At 34.7% G+C, this 20,071-nt stretch overlaps 1 protein-coding gene across 4 annotated transcripts in view; it reads right to left on the bottom strand.

Moving 5' to 3' along the window:
- Nucleotides 1–5,239: 5,239 nt before the first annotated feature.
- Nucleotides 5,240–20,071, bottom strand: part of LOC110106569 (probable Ufm1-specific protease) — an 82,093-nt gene continuing 67,261 nt past the window's right edge. For 2 of the 4 annotated variants that reach the window (XM_028700162.1, XM_028700161.1), the window contains exons 10-14: nt 19,016–19,104; nt 18,667–18,778; nt 6,493–6,595; nt 5,870–6,141; nt 5,240–5,721 (exon numbers count right to left, since the gene is read on the bottom strand). In XM_028700162.1, the coding sequence (XP_028555995.1) occupies nt 5,912–6,141; nt 6,493–6,595; nt 18,667–18,778; nt 19,016–19,104 (534 nt within the window). In that variant the 3' untranslated portion in view covers nt 5,240–5,721; nt 5,870–5,911. The remainder of the gene's footprint in view (nt 5,722–5,869; nt 6,142–6,492; nt 6,596–18,666; nt 18,779–19,015; nt 19,105–20,071) is intronic. The other 2 variants (XM_028700160.1, XM_028700163.1) reach the window with 1 other exon arrangement.

Raw genomic sequence — 20,071 nt, 5'->3', positions numbered from 1 at the left:
TCAAGGCTGTTGAAGCGCCTAACATTCCAAGAATCAATATTGGGAAAAATAATTGAGATTTAGAAGGTTGTTGGTTGGCAAAGCAAACTTCACTTAAATAACATTTGAACACCAATTTATTTTTGATTGATTGATTGCATCATCTGAAGTCCCCATGTCTCATGTTCAAGATCCACTCTAAATTTCTTCAAGTTGGGCATTTATATTTTATGCATTTGATTACTTGTATTTATTTTCGATTTTCAATCTGTGTTCCACATCATGTCACGAGCTAAGTACTTTATAATTTTGATATTCTCAAAAATATTCTAACCGAAATTCCCAACTCATTTATAAGTTCTGAAGGAAGAAAATTTAGAACTTTAATTTTTAACACTCAATTTTTCCTATTAGTCAAATTTTTTGCAATAATTTTGTAAAAAAAGTTACACATGGAGATGGGCCTATAATAAAAAATGATATTAGCATGGTTAATTTTGGGGATCATAATAAGAGTAATAAACTTAACCATCATGGAGAGATAGTTGCTATGAAAGAAAAACATAACAGCTTTGCAAAGTTGATTTCCAATACTCTCCCAAGCCCTTTTAAAAAATTCATATTAAAATCTATCAAGACCAGGGCATGAATTAGCGAGACCCTCAAAAATGATCTATTTGATATCCTCCTCAATAGTAGGGCAAGTAAGATTTTCAGCATGCAAGAGGTGGATTCACCTATGCTAATGCCAGAAAGATTAGAAATAATAGGAGCAGCCACATTAAATAAAACTTTGAAGTGATTGATAATAACATTGAAAATCTCTTCAGATGATGAGAAAGAATAATCACGTGTAGTAATCTCATTGTGCGAGTTGTAGTTTTTCTTGATTTTCATCTTAGTGTATAGAAATTTAAGATCATCTTCTCCCCTCGAAAGCCACTTAGCTTTAAGATCATCTTCTCCCCTCGACAACCTTAACCAAAAGGTTTTAAAGATACATTTGTATTTTTCAATGACTAATATGCCTAAAATCATTCCAAGTACTAACAGAGTTATTTTTTGTAATTAGCACAATAGAAGTAGAAGTTAAAAACTTAGGGATAAAATTACCAGCAAAGAAATCCAAAACAGTAGAAAAAAGATTATTATTAAAAATGTGCCAAGATTTTTAAAACAACTGAGTGGTAAAACCATCAGGCCCAACCACAAAGTCACTATTCATACCAAAAAGAGTCTCTTTAATTTCCTCGATAGAATTAGAGAAAAGATCCAACCACTGATCATTCACCAAGCATCTATATAACTTAATATTTAGAGGATTAAGGGGCCTTTGATTATACTGAGTATGAAAATTGCCACAGAAGCATGCTTGGGGAGCCCAATTTGAAAAAACCATTTATTAAAATCTTGTTTATGGGGATAGGGATGCCACCTTCCTTCCCATTAGCAGCTCTAAAATAGTTGAAGTCACCAATGATCATCCAGGGAGCTATGATAGAGTTGCCAATCACCCATAAATCATTCCAAAGAGAGAGTCTATCCTCATGAAAGTTTGATGCATAAACAACTAACTTGTAAAAAGAACTAGAAAAGCCACATTCAACAATGCTATGGATGATGGTGGAAAGTGAAAGAAACCTTTAAAAGAAATCTTGGTTGGATTCCATTTAATCCAAATTTTCTCTGGTTTGATTTAATTGAAACTATGAGAACATTCCTTAACTTCAAGAGAAAATTGAATTTTGTTTTCCTTTAAAATGCATAACACGTCTAAAGTAAAATCACTAACTGAATTTTTATAACCGAGAATCCTCAAGGTTGTTGAAGCCCCTAACGTTCCAAGAACTAATATTGAGAAAAACCATTGAGACTTAGAAAGGTGGTGGTTGGCAAAGCAAACTTCACTAAAATCAAATATGAACTCAACTTTATTGTTGATAGATTGATTGCATCATCCAAAGTCCCCACGTCTTATGTTTAAGATCCATTATGAATTTAATCAAGTTGGGGACTGATATTTATGCATCTAATCCCTTGTATTTCTTTTCGAATTTCAACTTGTGCTCTTTTCCGTGACAATTTCAACTTTTGCTATATGCCGTGTCACCAGCTAAGTGCACTGTATTTTTTATGTTCTCACAAATGTTCTAACTGGAATCCCCATCTCTTTGACAGGTTCTTAATGAAAATTGTATTTTTTAACACCCAATTTCCCGTTGGACATCTCAAGACCTATTTTTTTTATATTAGCATTATTTCTCTTCATAATACTTAAATAATAAATTAGAAATCAATCATCACTTGAACTCAACTGTTGTGCTTTGTTCCTAGATTTAGGATTCTTTCTTGTATAGATTTTGTGTATGGCATATGTAGCCATATGTGGGGCTATTTGTATAGTCTTTAGGAGTCTTTAAATAGATGTGATTAGGCTTGTAATAGGCAGCCAAAGAAAATAAAGTTTGAAGCATTTTTGGCTCACGGTTCCCTCCTCTCTCCCTCTCAAGATCTTGCAAGAAGATCTCTCTCAAGAAGATCCTCCTCCCTAGTTTCAACAATTTGGTATCAGAGCCTGGGATCTTGATTGGAGCGCTGTTGTCAGCGACGCCTTCTTGTTTTCCCGGCCGGTTCTGCCTAGACGAAGAAAGATTGACGAGAGCAAGGAAGGAAGAAGGTCGGAGGAGTTCAAGACGGGCCTCTCACGGCACTTGGGGAAGATTAGATACGGCTGGGAAGTCGGAGGGGAGATCGCATGAGGGAGGCCGGACGTTGGACTGGGCTGGCGTCGGGTGAGCCGGCGTAGAGTTCAAAGCCTATGGAGAGAAACGGCGGCTGCAGTTATTAGGCTGGACGGACCAGAGGCTGGACCTCTCTCACGGACGTCCGGTGGGGCTACACCTGGAGGAACCTGGCTTTTGTCCAGGTGAGACCAAAAGAAGGAACACCGGCTTGCCGGTGACTACACAGGCAAGCCAAGGTCCGGAGAAAGAACTGGTCAACACCCCTTCTTGATCGGGATTTTGGATCGGCCGAGCAGGCCGGACATCCGGCGGGGTTACCGGAGGCGGCTGGAGCGGGAGGCTTCAGGTGGACGTGCGAAATCAGAGTTGCTGAAGCTGAGGCCTTGGACTGGAAGGTTGTATATAGCATGTTTGGCAAGATACCATAACATATCTTTATAGCAACGATCTAATTCTGATAGGCCGTGCATATGGTAGAGTTAGCAGGAACTTGTTGCATGCTGAGTTGTTGAGAAAGTGGCAGGAAACTGGTGCTTGCCACTGTTGCAAATCGGAGAAGATCGAAGGTATGGAAGCTGTTGAGACCGGATTTTTTGCTTGATCTTAAATCAAGTTTCGATCGGTCTTGAAGAAGATTTTTTCGGTTCTTTGGTTGAAAAATCAGTTTGGATCTTTGCGGTGGAGTTTTGGAATTTAGGTGGAGTCCGAGAGACACTGAGGTAGTGCCGGCAGTTCTTGGAGAGCAGGGTTGAAAGTGCGGGGCGCTTGGAGATGCGAGGTCGTGCAGTGCACGAGGAAGCCGCATAGGAGCGCGGGGCACTGGTGACGAGCGGAGCGCAGGTGAAGGCGCAGGGCTCGCTGCATGGGTGGATACGTGCAGAATGTGGTCGGTGACAGACCACATGAGTGCAAGGCACGGGCGCGGGCTCGTGGCGTTTGGACGCGGGCTGGAGGCACAGGGTGCTGGTGGATGCACAGGGCGCGGAAGCCGGGCTAGGGGTGCTCGTGATTGGCTGAGTTGGACGCAGTGCGACAGGAGATCTGTCGGGAGGTGGAGCTAGAATGTCGGTGGACGCTTTTGGCGGAGGAGACCGATAGTCTGTTCTTTAAGAACAGTGGTTATCTTTTATTTTTGTAAATCTATGCCCAAGGTGGAGATTGTTGTGTTTTGTTCCTAGATTTAGGATTCTTTCTTGTATAGGTTTTGTGTATGGCATATGTAGCCATATGTGGGGCTATTTGTATAGCCTTTAGGAGTCTTTAAATAGATGTGTTTAGGCTTGTAATAGGCAGCCAAAGGAAATAAAGTTTGAAGCATTTTTGGCTCACGGTTCCCTCCTCTCTCCCTCTCTAGATCTTGCAAGAAGATATCTCTCAAGAAGATCCTCCTCCCTAGTTTCAACATCAACGTTGTGATATTAAAATATTATATCCTAGTTTTGTAATGCAGAATATTCTAACAAATTAAATGCCATTTGAGGGCTACAATTAAAAATTAAAACATTTATTGCGGCTCCAAAAGTTTCCAAAAAAGAGAAATATTATTTACCATGAAAGTAATATACTGCACGTTAAAAAACTTCCGGTGCAATAATATTTTTGTTGTTTACTTCCATATCCTCCAAACTCCAAAACTTCTACGAAAGAATTTCTCGCAAAAGAATTTTGTATGTTCATAAAGTTAGGTATTGCTTGGTTGCAATGATGTTAAGGATGCAAAATAAAAGAGACAATACGTATAAGTTCTAAGAATTTATATAAGTTATAATTAATGCAAAGTATTTTTCAATTAATTTGAAATAATTCAAAAAGAACTTTTTTGGCGTATTTCAAAATCCCGCAACCAAAACCAATTTCAAAATCAGAAAGCCATGAGAGCTTCTCCACATGCATTAGGTTGCCGATCAACAACCCCAATCCACAACATTGACCTATAAACCTGCACAACTTATAAGACATTTTTTAGAAATAAGGAAACTTATAATACTTTTTTTAATCGGATTTTAGCCGAAACTAAGGCTTCGTTTGTGACGACATTCTTACTGTTTTTTAATATAAAAATTTTAAATTTTGTATTAAAAAATTATTTTAAGAAGCAATAAAAAATTCATCCCAAATAAAATCTAAATACTATTCAACAATAGGAGACTTAATTGCAGCATTTTCATCCCCATCTTGAGCTAGCTGAAGCAGATCAACTGATCATGAGACAAAACCTTCCATAATGCAGTTGATGATAATACATAATCCAAAATCAAAATCTAATTTACTAATAAGCCTACTATACAATGACTTGATACTTCTGCAAAACGAGGCTTAAGACACTATTGAATACTTGGGCTTCGTTTGAGATGACTTTTTTTAATACATCTTAAAACAACTTTTTAGTTGAGAACTAATTTAAGCAGCCGTAAGGAAGTCATCCCAAACGAAGCCTTAGTCTCATATGATAAATTTGTGTTGATACTTGTGCTTTACAAAATATTCTGTGAATAAACTCATTTTATTCTATAGAATAACGAAAAGCTTAATAAATGTATCCATATGCTTATAAGGTCATAAGAAAATGTACATGCAAATTGAGAATATTTAAACAAGCTTTCAAAAAAAACCACAATTCCATTTCAAAAAACTAATTACGAGGAGAAACAAAGCAAGCTTAGCAGCAAATTTCGCCATTTTTGTACGAGTTCAGTTCAATCACGAGCCAGGCAGAAAATTGTCCATTTCTGCCTTCCTTGCATGAACTGAAGGTTTTACCTGAACCATTGTTAATTTGCAATATAGTATAAAATTGCTAAGTCAAAAATACATTATGCTCCTATGATCTTAACAATAAAATAATTTGATTTATGTTAATCATCCAGAAATGCACTGGAATCTCGTCAAGATCTACATTTGCGCCATATGAATTGGGCCTTTCAATCTTCAACCATCTTTTAAGCCAGTGCCTTGCCACGCCCGAACTGCTTCAAATGATCTTTCAAAGTAGAAGTACCTGGGTGAAAGTTTAAATTCAAAATCATATATTAGCGGGCTCAAATTTAAGGTAAGATATCCTGCAAAGTTAAATGTTTTGGGAGAGACAGCATACAAATAAGAAGGGAGATCAAATGAAAGTCTAGTTAGTTTGGGTGTGCTTTTACCTTCTTCCTTGCAATGTTTAGCGTGCTCCAATTTTTAATGCTTTAAACCATGTTAGGCCTCTGGGGGAGCAAAAGATTGTAGAACTTATCTTTCAAGAAGAAACTCCTCCCCTTGCTATCAACAGGCTTCTTCCACCCACACCAACCGCCATTTACAATTTTCTTTAGGTCATCATTTCCTGTGTAGTGTGGGTCTAGGATAAGAAAGGCACAATCCCCGCTCGTTTCATTGTAGTCAACTCCCAACAGTGTATAAGCAAGGACACCTCCACCTGCAAAATCTTGTTTGCAATTTATAATCGTATAAAGGGAGTACCATATTATCAGCATTTGTTATCATCAACATCCTATTATAATATATATATACACGCGCGCGCACGCATGCACTATTTATTCTCTTTAACATTATTAAAACCAATTACGTGTATGATTTCAGAACTTCATTTAACCATAAATAAGATGCATCAAAACTTCCAAAGTAGATGGTTGAAGACGATTATAATTTCAAACCTTACACTTTTAAATTGCTTGAAACTAAACAAGTTAATTCTTAAAGAATTTAGAAAGTATTTATAATTTTCATTGATGAAATAATAATAAGAGAGTAGCCAAACACCACAGACCTATCATTACAGGAGTTCCTTGTGATTCAAAATGTTTGGCAAGCTCTCTGCATTTCTCTGGAAGCTCTGCTCCTGACCTCAAATTCATGATCTTGCAACTAACCTGTTTCAACAGAAAGCATTGGTTTATCAACCACGACAATTCTTTTGAAAAGATGGTTTGTTATCAAATATTGAATAATGCATAATTATTAATTAATAAAGAGAGTTGAAGGATTGCAATATCACTAGAAATCAAGATCAAATGTAAATGCTGGGGAAGTGATTAACTATTTTATGAAAGAAAAAGCAGCAAATTTCCCTGGTAAGAATATTAAATCAGGAAAGCAACGATCAATTAACTGCAATAAACCTCAAAATCTCATTGACGATGCATTTGATGCAGTGACTGCAAAACTCATGCACACTTCCTTAGTTTAGTAGGAGAAACTTGCTGGTGACTTATGTGACACGGCTTGAAAATTCCTAACACCTCCTATGTGAAGTGTTTGGCACAACGAGCATATCTAGTTCATGCTTTCTTGGCAGGAAGGGGAACCTCAGGTGATGCTTGTGATGTGATGGGTAAACTTCGATAGCACTTTTCCTAGCTTGGCAAAAAAATTTATATGTTCCTACAATTTCCTTATCAAGGTACCCCATATGTGCCTTTCTTGATGTGGTCAGTTTTAAAAATTCTATTGGCAGTGCTATAAGATGCCAAATTTGCACATTTTCTTGATGTGATGGGTAAGCCAAAACTCTCCATAGATTCCATTACATGGGAGCCGTCAGGATGCAAAAATTTAAACTGAATGAACTTTAAAAGATATACATAGGGGACCTCTAATGCGTAAAATGTAATAAGCAGCTCTAAGAAGAACGTATATTGAACAACAAATTGAAAATAAAAAGACATCTACAAAACTTTTGAAACACCTGCAAGCTCACTAAAAACTCGAGCTAAACCTCAATGTTATACTCAAAACCCTTAAGAAGCTACAGTAACAAACTCAAATGAAGCTTGGAGGTAAAAGTAATGAACTAACATACCCCATATTTATAGCGGAGAAATGAACTTTCATGAAACCCATGGTATTATAAAAAATAATTATATTAAAATGATAAAAAGAACGAAGTATGAAAAAGTGCCTACATCTCAACCCAACTAATCCAAAATTCGCCCTATTAGCTACTAGATCTACTATATTTTCATCTAAGTAGATAGAAGACGGTTGTTAAGAACTCAAAATAAAAAATTTGCAAGCAACCTAATGACAATATTCAAATGCAAATATTGAACTTTAGATGATTTCAATGCTTGCGTTAGTTTTATGACAAGATCTCCAACTCCGAGTAATATCGCAAAAATCATGCGAGCATTATCAAGGCATGCAAAATGGCCAAATTCAAAAAAATTTAAGTGATATGCATGCATCATGAGAATTCTTTATAATTTGATAGGAAACACTTGTAGATCTCAAGTTTTTGCTATCAATCTTTGGAAAACAGCGAGCTTTCTCTACCAAAATCCACTCAAAATTACAAAAATAGTAGATAATTTGTATTTTTTGATGAAAGAGAAATGAAAAATAGAGAGATACAATTGATCCTCTATTCGAGAGGAGGATCGATCTCTCCCAAATCTCTAAACACCGCTAGAGCCCAAAGAAAACCTAAATCTAAGAGATCTCAAATTTCAGCCAAATTCAAGATACCCTAACCCTAGGAAAATAAACTATTAAATGCATACAAATAAAAAGGAAATCTCTAAACAGACCCTACATTCAAATTTCCCTCTTAATTCCCCAAAAAAACTTTCCTATTCGGCTCCGGCAAGGCTTATGGCTGGCGCGACATTCGCAGGAGGCGGAACAACGAAACACCCATAAGCCAGTCCCACCTGGACCGGCTGGACCGGTCCAATGGACCGGTCTAACAATACTCCTCTCCCAAAAATCCACCTTGTACAAAAGGTGGAAAGACGACACCCTCCATTCCTTCTTCATCACAGACGATAAGAACATGAAGAGTTCGGTCCTTACACCTATGCCCCAGAGTATACCTCTCGTCACATCTAAAAAGAGCCCCTTCGTCCTCTTCTCCTGTAATTCTGTCTCTGTGAGCTTCTTGAAATTGTCCCTAGGTCTTCCTCCTGTAGTCTTTTTGTTCAAAGTCCCCCGAAGAGTATCCGGTGATGGCTCCTTGGATTTCAATAAGGTGGTGGTCATCCTGCACGAGCCTCCTGAGCTATCACCTCCCATCTCTCCCTCCAGGTGCCTCTGATATTCTACAAATTGAGCTAGCTCATAGCCTTTCCCAAGTCACAAGGCCTCATTACTTTAACCGCTGCTCGGATATTTGGTGTCAATCCCTTCATGAAGTTTCCCTCTAGTACTGTCTCAGGAAGGCGGTCCAATCGGCTAGCATAGCACTCAAATCTCTCCCGGAACTCCGTCACTGAGCCCTCCTATGTCAAGGCGAAGAATTGCTCGTAGAAGTCTCCTCCCCTGCAAGTTCAGAAACGTTTTACCAAACAATCCTTGAACTCTCTCTAACTCCATAACCTCTCATTCCTCGAAGCAGAGGAGCACCTCAATTGTCACGTTCCTTCCGGCGATCATACCAAACCATTCATCAAAATCCCCTCTTCTTCTTTCAAAATCAGCACCCCAGCGATTGAAATCATCCCCTCTCCTTACAAATTCAGCACCCCTTCTTGCGTAGCCAATGCTCATCTCCTCCCTAGAAAGTGGTTCCAGAGGAGACATTCCGTCTTCTCCCTCCGAGATATCCACTTCTGGCTTTTCCCATCCCCTAGACGTGTTAGGGTTCTCATATCTTCCATGGTCGCCGGTAGTTTCATTTGCTTCCGATGTCACCGATTTGGTTTTGGCTTCAAGCAATTTCTTCAACATGTCTTTCACCACGGCAAACTTTTCCTTCATCTTTTCATTGACGAATGCAAATTGACTTTGAAAATCAACCATCTTTTTCTCAAAATCAACTTTTAGTTACCCAAGTTCTCCCTCCAAAATTTTCACGCAGGGAAGTAAGTTTGTGGTGGAGTAAAGCTACCAAAGGGGACCGACAGTGAGGGAGGAAGCCAAATAGTTATAGACTCTCGATCCAAACAAGGAAGCAAGGCTGCAGTGGAGGTGCAACTATCAAGTGGGATCGACGGTGAGGAATGTAGGAATTTAAGATCTCTACCTTCAAGGTTTTTAGCAATTGGTATCAGAGCTTGGTCAAGGAAGATAAAGGGAAAGGAGGAAGGTATTTCTTGAAATCAAGAAAAGGAAATTCTAGCACAATGTGGAATTTCTTGGTTGTTTTTGGGGGCGGCAGGTGGAAAAGTAGGTGACTGGTAGTGGAAGCTTTTCTTGGTTTTTTTTTTCCTTGACAATAGCTGGAGGAGAAGCAGATGACCAATGGTGGAAGCTTTTCTTAGCTATTTTGTGGATAATAAATGGAGGAGAAGCAAGTGACCAATGGTGGAAGCTTTTTTGGGTTATTTTATGTTGAAAACAACAAGACTAAAGTGTTTTCACAACATTCTTACGGTCGGATGGTAAATTAAATTTTCATTTCATAAAAAATATAAACTGATATAAAATGTATTAAATACCTTTCATTTGGTGCGTCCCGCCTATAATACACATTTTTACCTCTTATGCTCATTTTACTTTTATATTAAATTATACTTGAAAATATTAGAGCAACTAAAAGTAAGCCACAGCTAAGTGAATAAAACATACTTCTAAACTACAGTAACTCATGTTAGACAAATATGCATGATCCCTTTTTCATTTCATATCATAAAATAATTATATTTAATCATATCATTTCATCAAGACTTTAAATATTATGTATAAATCATATATGTATTTATATATTTCTCATATTTTATAAATAATACAACCGTCAGAGGAGACACCGTCTAATTTAGTCCCAATGAACGTACTCCTTTTATATTTCTTTTTATTTTTTCAAGAATATGCACGAGTACATTGTGTCTCCAGTTAGTACCATAAGAGGATTTGCTTCATTAGTCAACATGTATATGCAATCACATATATCAAATCATTTCATTCATATTACATTCCTTTACTTTATGCTTTATCCAGTAATATAAGATAAATTATTTAATATATGAGAGATGAATCATTTTCAATACAATTTGAATAAACAAAAAGATAAATCATTTGCAATAACAATTAAAATGCAATTAGAAGCAATATAATTATTATAATATGAAAAATGCATACTCACTTTGATTCGGATTGCTTGCATTTATTGTCCTTGCTCTGACTTTAATAAAATGACACATATAATAAATAATACATGATTTCATAAAGTTATTTTTAACTTATATTATTTTTATATATAATTATTAAGCATACTTAAATATTTTTTTTTTAAATAAGAGAATTTGTTATCCTCCATTTAGAAGTTATATATGAACTATGATTTAATTTTCATTAATTTATAACATTCTCATATTTAAAAACTTCTCATTTTAATTATACTATTTTCTAAAATTTAATAATTTAATTAAATGAAGCATTTCCTAAGCGCTTTCTCTCTCTCTCTAATTACTTAGTTAATTCACTAATTAAAATTGAATATTTGCATTCCTTAAATAATATTTTCTTAATTAGAATTTTATTTTATTATTATTTAATACTGCATAATTTTGCTCTTTTTCTCACTCTAATTATTTATTAAATATACCTAAATAGTTATCATATGTAATTTATTAAAATAGGAAGAAAATTTGTTCTCCTTGTATTCTCACTGAAATATGAATCATAATTTATTTATAAACTTTTTATATTTAATAATTTCTTGCTTTAACTAATTAAATACACTCAATTTGATAATATAAAAATATATATCTTTAATCCATTCATTTCAAAATTAATAAAATAATTGAAATATTTCAACATACACTTTCTCTATTTATTTGCAATTAATCTCATAATTCAATTGTCCTAGTGCATTGTTTACCAAGAAATCCTCCATCAATTAGCCCACATCAGCAAATTCTACCAAAACATTGAAGTTAGGTTCACATCCCCCTTTTCCCTACGAACGAGTTCAGAATTGCATTGAAATCCCCTACACTTAAAAAAGTCTTCTAATGGAATCTACAATACCTCTCAAATCATGCCATAGCTCCCTTCTCAGCACTCTTAAACAATTAGCATAGATATATGCACAAACAGCTACAGATAATCAATAGAGGCATCCATATTAAAAAATAATCTCACATAAATAATGAACACTTAAATCTTCTTTTCAGAAACAATCAAATTTTATTTGAGCATTTAGCAATCATAACTTGAAAACTTAAAAACCTGCTTAAGAAATATAATTTCTTTTTATAAGCCAAGGGTTCAACACCACTATATGCAGCTTATTCTTTAGTAAAATTTCCTTGCATCTAGAAGGAGAATGCATAAGAAGAAAGCTTATCTTCCCACCAACCCTTCTAAAGGCCAGGAAATGAGATGCACCTTTCCAACTTAGGTGGATTCCAACCCAGAGCCTATTGCTTTTACTGCTAAAAAATCTCAGCAACAGGATATCTCCAACAACAGACTAAACCTCTCCAAGCAAAGACATAGAATCATTCAAAAGGAATTAAAGTTGGGGACCTATCACCACTACCCCTCAAAAGAGGAAAAAAGCAACTGATGGGATCTTGATTTGGGATTTGGGCCCCCCAAATGATCATTGTTGAAGTCTTCCTGTCCTGGGGGATCTCTCATTTACAAATGTAGGGTTTATTTGTATTCGCTCTTTTCTTCTTCTTTTTTTATTCGTTATTTTGATTTTTTGTGTTTGCCTGCTCTTTTTTTGTTGGAGAGGCATTATTGTTTTCTTTTTTCTGTTTGTACTTTTTGTACCCCTCTTTTGTTTTAATAAAATATCTTTTTATGGGGTAAAAAAAAATTTCCATGTGCCTACTTATAGCTACTAAACTAGTAATTCCACTAATGTTTCATACCAATTCTTTCATCATTGAAATGGGGTTGTATATGATTTTGCTTTAGACCTAGTCTCCTTGTTTTGGGAAATCGAAATTTCCTTCACCTCTTTTTCTTTTCCTTCCTGATAACAACAACATCAAGCCTGTCCCACTATGTGGGGTCGGCTACATGAATTCTTTTCGCCATTGTGTCCTGTTAAAATTCAAATTCTCATTTAAATCTAATAGAAAAAGATCATTTGTAATATTTTCTAACCAAGTCTTTGTAGGTCTACCCCTACCTTTCTTAACATAAGTCAAATCTAGTACCTCAACTTTCCTAAATGGGTCATCGAAAGGCCTCCGTTTAATGTGACCAAACCATCTAAGGTGACTCTCTATAATCTTACCTTCCACTGGAGCTACTCCAACCTTTTCACGTATATGCTCATTTCGTATCCTATCGCTAAGGGTAAAGCCACTCATCCACCTAAGCATCCTCATCTCTGCAACACTTAACTTAGTATTATGCTTATCTTTTAATGGCTAACATTTGGCACCATAAAGTATTGCAGGTCTCACCACCATCTTATAAAATTTTCTCTAAAGTTTGAGGGGGACTTTTCTATCGCACAACAAGCCCGATGCATTCCTCCACTTCAACAATCCAACTTGAATTCTGCTGATAATATCCCCATCTATTTCACCATCACTCTAAACAATATATCCAAGACATCTAAAATGTGTACTTTTATCAATGACTTGATCGCCCAAAGTCACAATCCCCTCACTAGGATTATTGCTACTAAAATTACACTCCATATATTCAGTTTTAGATCTACTCAAGAAAAAACCTTTAGACTATAAGGTTAACCTCCATAATTCAAGTTTACTTTCAACTCCCTCTTTAGTCTTATCAACAAGAAGAATATCATCAGCAAAAAGCATACACCAAGGCACATCCTCATACAAATGTCTAGTGAGAACATCCATGACTAAAGCAAAAAGATATGGGCTTAAGGCTAATCATTGATGTAAATCAACCGAAATAGGAAAATACTTGGTCAAACCACCTTGTGTTTGAACACAAGTAATAGCTCCTACATACATATCTTTAATAATTTGAATAAGCATTATTAACTCTTTCTTTTCAAAAACTCTCCATAGCACTTCTCTTTGATTTTTATCATATGCTTTCTCTAAATCAATAAATACCATATGTAGATTCTCCTTATTCTCTCTATATTTCTCCATCAAACCTCTCAACCAATATATGACTTCCATAGTAGACCTACCCGGCATGAATCCAAATTGATTTTGAGAAACATTGATATCACGATGCAACCTACACTCCATAACTCGCTCCCATTGTTTTAAAGTACGACACATTAACTTAATTCCTCTATAATTCACACATTCCTGTGCATCACCTTTTTTCTTAAAAATATGAATTAACACACTCATTCTCCTAAGCATTTTCACACCTCTATTGACATATCATCAGGTCCAACAGTTTTTTCACACTACATTTTTTTAAAGTCTCTCTAACTTCTATTTTACTAATACGCCGATAAAAACAAAAATCTTTATTTTCATTTAGGGTGCTAAACTCACTAAAGTCAATTGTGTTTTTCCATTCATCATTAAAAAATTTAGCAAAATATCTCATCCACCTTTGTTGAATATCATCTTCTAAGAAAAGTACTTCTAATCTTCATCCTTAATATACTTCACTAGAACTAAATCCTTACTACTTATATCTCTTTGTTCGTCAAATTATATATATATATATATCTCCCTCCTTAATATATAATATATTGTATAAATCATTAAAAGCTAAGCTCTTTACATCCCAAATAGTTTTCTTAGATTCCTTACAAGCCTCTTTATAGTTTTCCCAATTATAAGAATTTTTACATCTAAACTAATTTTTATAATAAATTTTATTATTTTTATTTTTTCATGCACATTTGAATTTCACCACTAACTATTTTTACTATTATGAGCTTTTCTCTTCGAAACTCCAAGCATATCTTTTACAATATTCTTAATATCACTAGCTACTTTTTTCGCATAACATTAGCATCCCCATGCACAGAAAAAATCTTAAGATCTAAAATCTTACTCTCAAAAATACTTTTCTTACTCTCAAAAATACTTTTATTAATATTTTTTAAATGCCTCCATCTAATCTTAAAATATTATTTTATTTTATTTTTTATTTTCTGCCCCTTTATCTTAAGGTCCAAAACTAATAATCGATATTGGGTACATAATGTTTTACTCGTAATAACTTTATAATCTTTGCAAACCAAATGATCTAATTTTTTTCTAAGAAAATAATCAATGTGTTTTATTATATCCATTTTTATATGTGATAAGATGCTCATCTCTTTTCTTAAATAAGATAATAGCTATTAAGAAATCATAAGTTAAAGAAAAATTTAATATAGTCTTACCACCTTCATTTGTCGTTCCAACCAATGACCACCATGATGCTTTTAAAATCATCTACCTCTCTACCAACATATCCATTTAAATCTTCTCCAATAAGAACTCTTTCTTCAAGAGTTATTTTTATATTAATTCTTCTAAGTCATTCCAAAATTTTAATTTTGAATCCATATCGAAACCTACTTGAGGAGCTTAAGCACTTATAATATTAACAATCTTAGTATCAACAATAATCTTTAAAGTTATAATTCTATTTCTAATTCTGTTAATTTTCATAACATTACATTTCAAACTCTTACCTATAATCACACCTACACCATTTCCAGCATGACTCCTATCCGAAAATCATAATTTATATCATAAACTATCAATCTCCTTAGCCTTCTCTTTAACCCATTTAGTTTCCTGAATCTGCAAAATATTTATCTTCATATTAATCATGATATCTATTAATTATATTAATTTTCCTATAAGAGAGTCTATATTCTAAGTTCTTATCCTAATTTTGGTTTCATGGACTAGCTTTTTTACCCACATCCGTCCTTGATGTAAGAACCCTTGCCTATTTAACACTGTGGCCCTTATACAATTGTCGTCGTATTCAGGTCATACAACGCGTCGCTTCCAGGGGACGCTCTAGCATTAACATAATTTTTTAAAAGATTCATGTCATGATTTTTCGACATGTTTTATGCTGGCTATCGATTACCTAACGCAACCCTCCACTTTTCTCATCCAGAACTTGGGACATGACAATGAAAGTGTTTATCCATCTCAATTTTTCAAAGTATCCAGATAAACCACTCCTATTAACTTTCTTCTATTAAGGGAATGGGGACAATGTCTGAAAGCAATCACTTCATCACTTAGAGCATATATTAGATTCCCATTTCCATCACTAGACAGATTCTAAGCCAACTCCTTCAAGATTACCAGAAGCTTCATAACCCAAAATAAGGACCACATTCTTGGTTTAAAGATAAAATTAGATGAGCCAACATCATGGGCTAAGAAAAAGGAGAAAAAAACATAGAAACTACACGAAACAAACACAACAATGGCGCATGCATTTAAGAAAATATCTCGACCAATGAAGACTAGCGCTTACTAAAAGAAAAGAATCCCACAAAGGTTAGAACTTCATTAGTAAGCATGGGTCAACAAGATCACCAGTCTTTCAATGCCATGGCAATGAACATTATGTTGGAAAACAGCAAGATCTACAATGACAATTGTAGCACATGAATGAGTCGTAAGTGTCACAGCCCGGCAAAGAGACTCGAATTAACGAGGTGGAAACAGACGGTTGGACGATTAATTAAAATTTTAATTACTAACTAACTATTTTCAATAAGCAGTGAGCCACTAAAACCTTAAAAAAATATAAATATCTTTCTCTTGGAGCGTCGCACCTACGATACACATTCTCTTCTCTTCTACTCATTTTAATTAAAGGAAAAATTACATACCTACCACTTTATTTCATGCTATTTATATATCTAAAATCCAAAATATTAATATTACATGCCTACCACTCATATACAACTTTAATATCAAATATATCACTCATATAATTCATATATATCATTCATATCATCCTATAAACTTTTATATTTCATTCCAAGCACCCAAATTTGTTCTATGGGTGGTAGACATGTAATATTAATGTTTTGGGTGCTAGATATATAAATAATAAGAAATAAAGTGGTATGTGTATAAATCCCCCTTTAATTAATTGAATTATACCTATAAATGATTTTCAATAGGAATAGTGAGTCATAATAGAACTCAGAGAATAAATCATACTTCTAAAATTATAGTAATATAAGGCCTTTGAAATAATATGCATGCTCATTTCTAAATATGAAATTCTTCCATTTAATTTCATTTTATCATAATTATCACTATTATGCATAAAACATATCTTTATCTATTCAATAAATAATAAAATCATCACAGGAGGCACCATCTAAATTGTACCAATGAAGGTACTCCCTTTCCATTTCCATTTACTTTTTTCCATAATCTTTTTCATTTATATGCACGAATACATTGCGTCCCCAGCCAATATCATAAGGGGGTGTGCTCCATCAGTCAATATGTACATACAAGCATATTTATCTAGCCATTTCATTTTTATAATATTTATTGGATTTATATGATAATGTGAAATATAACATATTAATTTTCATTTTTCATTTGACTCAACATGATCAATCATTGAGTATAAGAAAGATAAAATATAATCTAGCTAACAATAAATACTACGTAAGCAGATATTATCTTTCAAAGCATCTAATTGAAGAGAAAACAAAGTCAATATTGTAATAAAAGAAATATGAGTACTCACCTTAAACTTAGGTATTGAGATATTTTATTATTTCTCCTTTTTTCCACGTTGATCAAATTTTCACGTATATCAAAAACCTATTTGTTAACATTTAAGTTATAAATTGGTCATCTGTTTTTAATTATATGCTATATTTTAGTTTTAATCATTTTATTGCAATAATTATAATCTAAAATTTAGAAAAATAGTAAAACTTGTCTCTTACTCGTGCTCGAGCCCATGCCTGTTCGTCCATGGCTCCCCCTTGGCAGCTTGCTCGTAGGTTTCGTCTCTCTCGCCTCTTCCTTTTTGTCTTTCTCTCGATTCATTGACTCTCCCTCTCAATCGAAACTTAGAGGGAGGAGAAATCCATTCGTCTACTTTGTTAATAATTGACGGACCGTTTCGTTTTCCTAGCGACTTGAGATGTCACCTTTGAATCGAGAGATGAACCCAAAGAAATCAACGAGCTCATTTTCGTTCGTTTCATCTCCCTTCGACTTTAGCAAACAACGAAAAAAATGCTAGCTCTCTCGATTCCAATCGATGCCTCTGTATCTTGATGCAATTGGCAACAGTTGAGTTTCATTCGGCTTCTACATTTCCATGCGGCTCCAGGTCGTCTTCTCCTCTTCTACAATTTGGCTTCTGCGACGTCTCCTTCGGCCAGGTAAGATCGGGATATTACAATAAGCCACCAAGATCTCCATTGGCTTTCACCACGGTCGATGTTGTGAGGTCATCATCCCCAGCTCGTACAACATTTACTCTATTCATGGTTGACTGTGTTATGCAAACGTCACTCTTTCCTCTTCACATAAACCATCATGACCTCCAGTTATCCTCACCATCAACAAAATGAGTTGAATGGGGAAGTTAATGGGTCAACTCAAAATCATAACCATGCCTTTTCTTCAATGGAGGACTTAAAGCTCCAAAAAAATTGAGATAAGATTGATGACAATGATTATGACAATACAATTCATAAGAAGCTAAATATTTCTTTCAACTTTCCTTGCTAAGGCTTGGGATTTCTATATTTACACAGTATAAGATAAGAAGACATTTAACTATCAACAAGGATATAATTTTAGTCTCAGAAATAAATTATAAATACAGATACTACGGCTCAATTCTATCCTACAGCTTCATTTCAAGATTATTTATTGTATGACCAGCATAAAATATCTATCATTGCACATTACTGTTTTCTAAATTAAAAAAAAAATCGCATGCAATAATCTTCATGGAGATTCAATTGCCTCAATCCATTGAACCTTCTAAATTCATCAAAATAAAAAAATAAAAAAATATCAATTCCGTCAAGATGAAGTTCTTTAAAAACCTAAAATGCTTCTAACCTGCATAAACTTCAAATTATCAAGGCCTTGATTTTTGAACAAAATCTATTGTCCATGCAAAAAATTGAAAGTCATACCCCAAGAAGTTTATCCAAGACAAAGCCTAACTCAATTGCTCCAATCCATTCACGTGATCCTACAAAAGAGGGCTCCTTATCACCAATGTCAACAAGAGCCTGCTGAATTTCCCTGAAAAACATGACAGTAATAACCATAATAGCAAACGTAAGAGAATCATGTAAATAGACTAAGCCGTTTCATGAAGGTTCTATCCAATAATAATAAATACAAATAAAGCATCCTTAAAAACAGTGACAACAAAAGCAATAGTTTAAAATGAACAATCTAAATTTACAAAAGAATGTGAATACAGAGATATAGCTAATCCATTTAAGACAACCGTGTCAAAAAAAAAAAAACATCAACCTGTGGGAAGGAACTTCTATTGATGCGTAACGTTGAAGCCTAAACCAAGATATGATAGTTTGTAGAGAACGGTATGCACATCCCCATCCCTATAAAGGGGAAAAAATTGTTACTACCCAATAACAAGAAAATCAAGCATATTGAACTAGTAAAATGCACAGAGGCATCTGAATGGGGAGGAATTATAGGTAAATCAACCAAATTTAAAGAATTTTAATGATGAATTACACAAATGTAGATATAACAAAAAACTTCATGTTTAACTGGGATAAGAAAAACTAAAAGCGTCAGGCTGCGCAGAAGACATAACATTTACATCTTAAGATGTTAAATAATCATATTTGGGTTGCCAGGGAGTGAAGGAATCACCAAAGGGCTTTAGGGTGTGTTCTGGCATCACGTAGAAAGAAAATCATTGTTTCAGGCCTACTTAGATAGCAAAATTATTACACCTAGGCATAAGATTTTGGTTTAGTATGTAGAAAATAAATTCGTAAAATATCACAACGGAATCTCTATAATAAATTTAATTCTATAATGACTCCACCCAGCATATAGCTAAACCCATGCTGCTGTTTACCAGAAGCAGCACAGATTGCTAGTAGTGCCCATCACGGAACTTCCTTACAATAGAAACAACGTTATTTTCCTTATCGTTGCAATAACAGATACCACATTCATGATATTTTAAGGCAAAAGTGACAAGTAAGGAATTTTCCCATATCCAAGCGAGGCATAAGCCACGAGGTAGATGGAAGCATAGACTTTGAAGCTTGAACTAAAAATAAAACAAATCATAAAAGTAAAGACAATTTATAAATATGCCATAAATCAGCAATAAAAAGTCAAAAAAAAAAAAAAACCTAAAACTTGTTGACGTCCACATAAGTGCAACAATCAATGCAAGCAAGTGCAATGAGAAAAGTGACTGATCAGCACAATATAGTGCGTAGCGGACTAGAAACGCCTCGACATTGTGCGGAACAAGCATCGAAGTGCCCAATCATCGTTGAAATCATTTGAACTTCATTCGTTCGTGTAACGAACTGCATCATC

The sequence above is a fragment of the Dendrobium catenatum genome, unplaced genomic scaffold (assembly GCF_001605985.2).
Source record: "Dendrobium catenatum unplaced genomic scaffold, ASM160598v2 fragScaff_scaffold_1467, whole genome shotgun sequence".
Taxonomy (NCBI): Eukaryota; Viridiplantae; Streptophyta; class Magnoliopsida; order Asparagales; family Orchidaceae; genus Dendrobium; species Dendrobium catenatum.
This window is presented reverse-complemented; position numbering and strand designations above follow the sequence as displayed.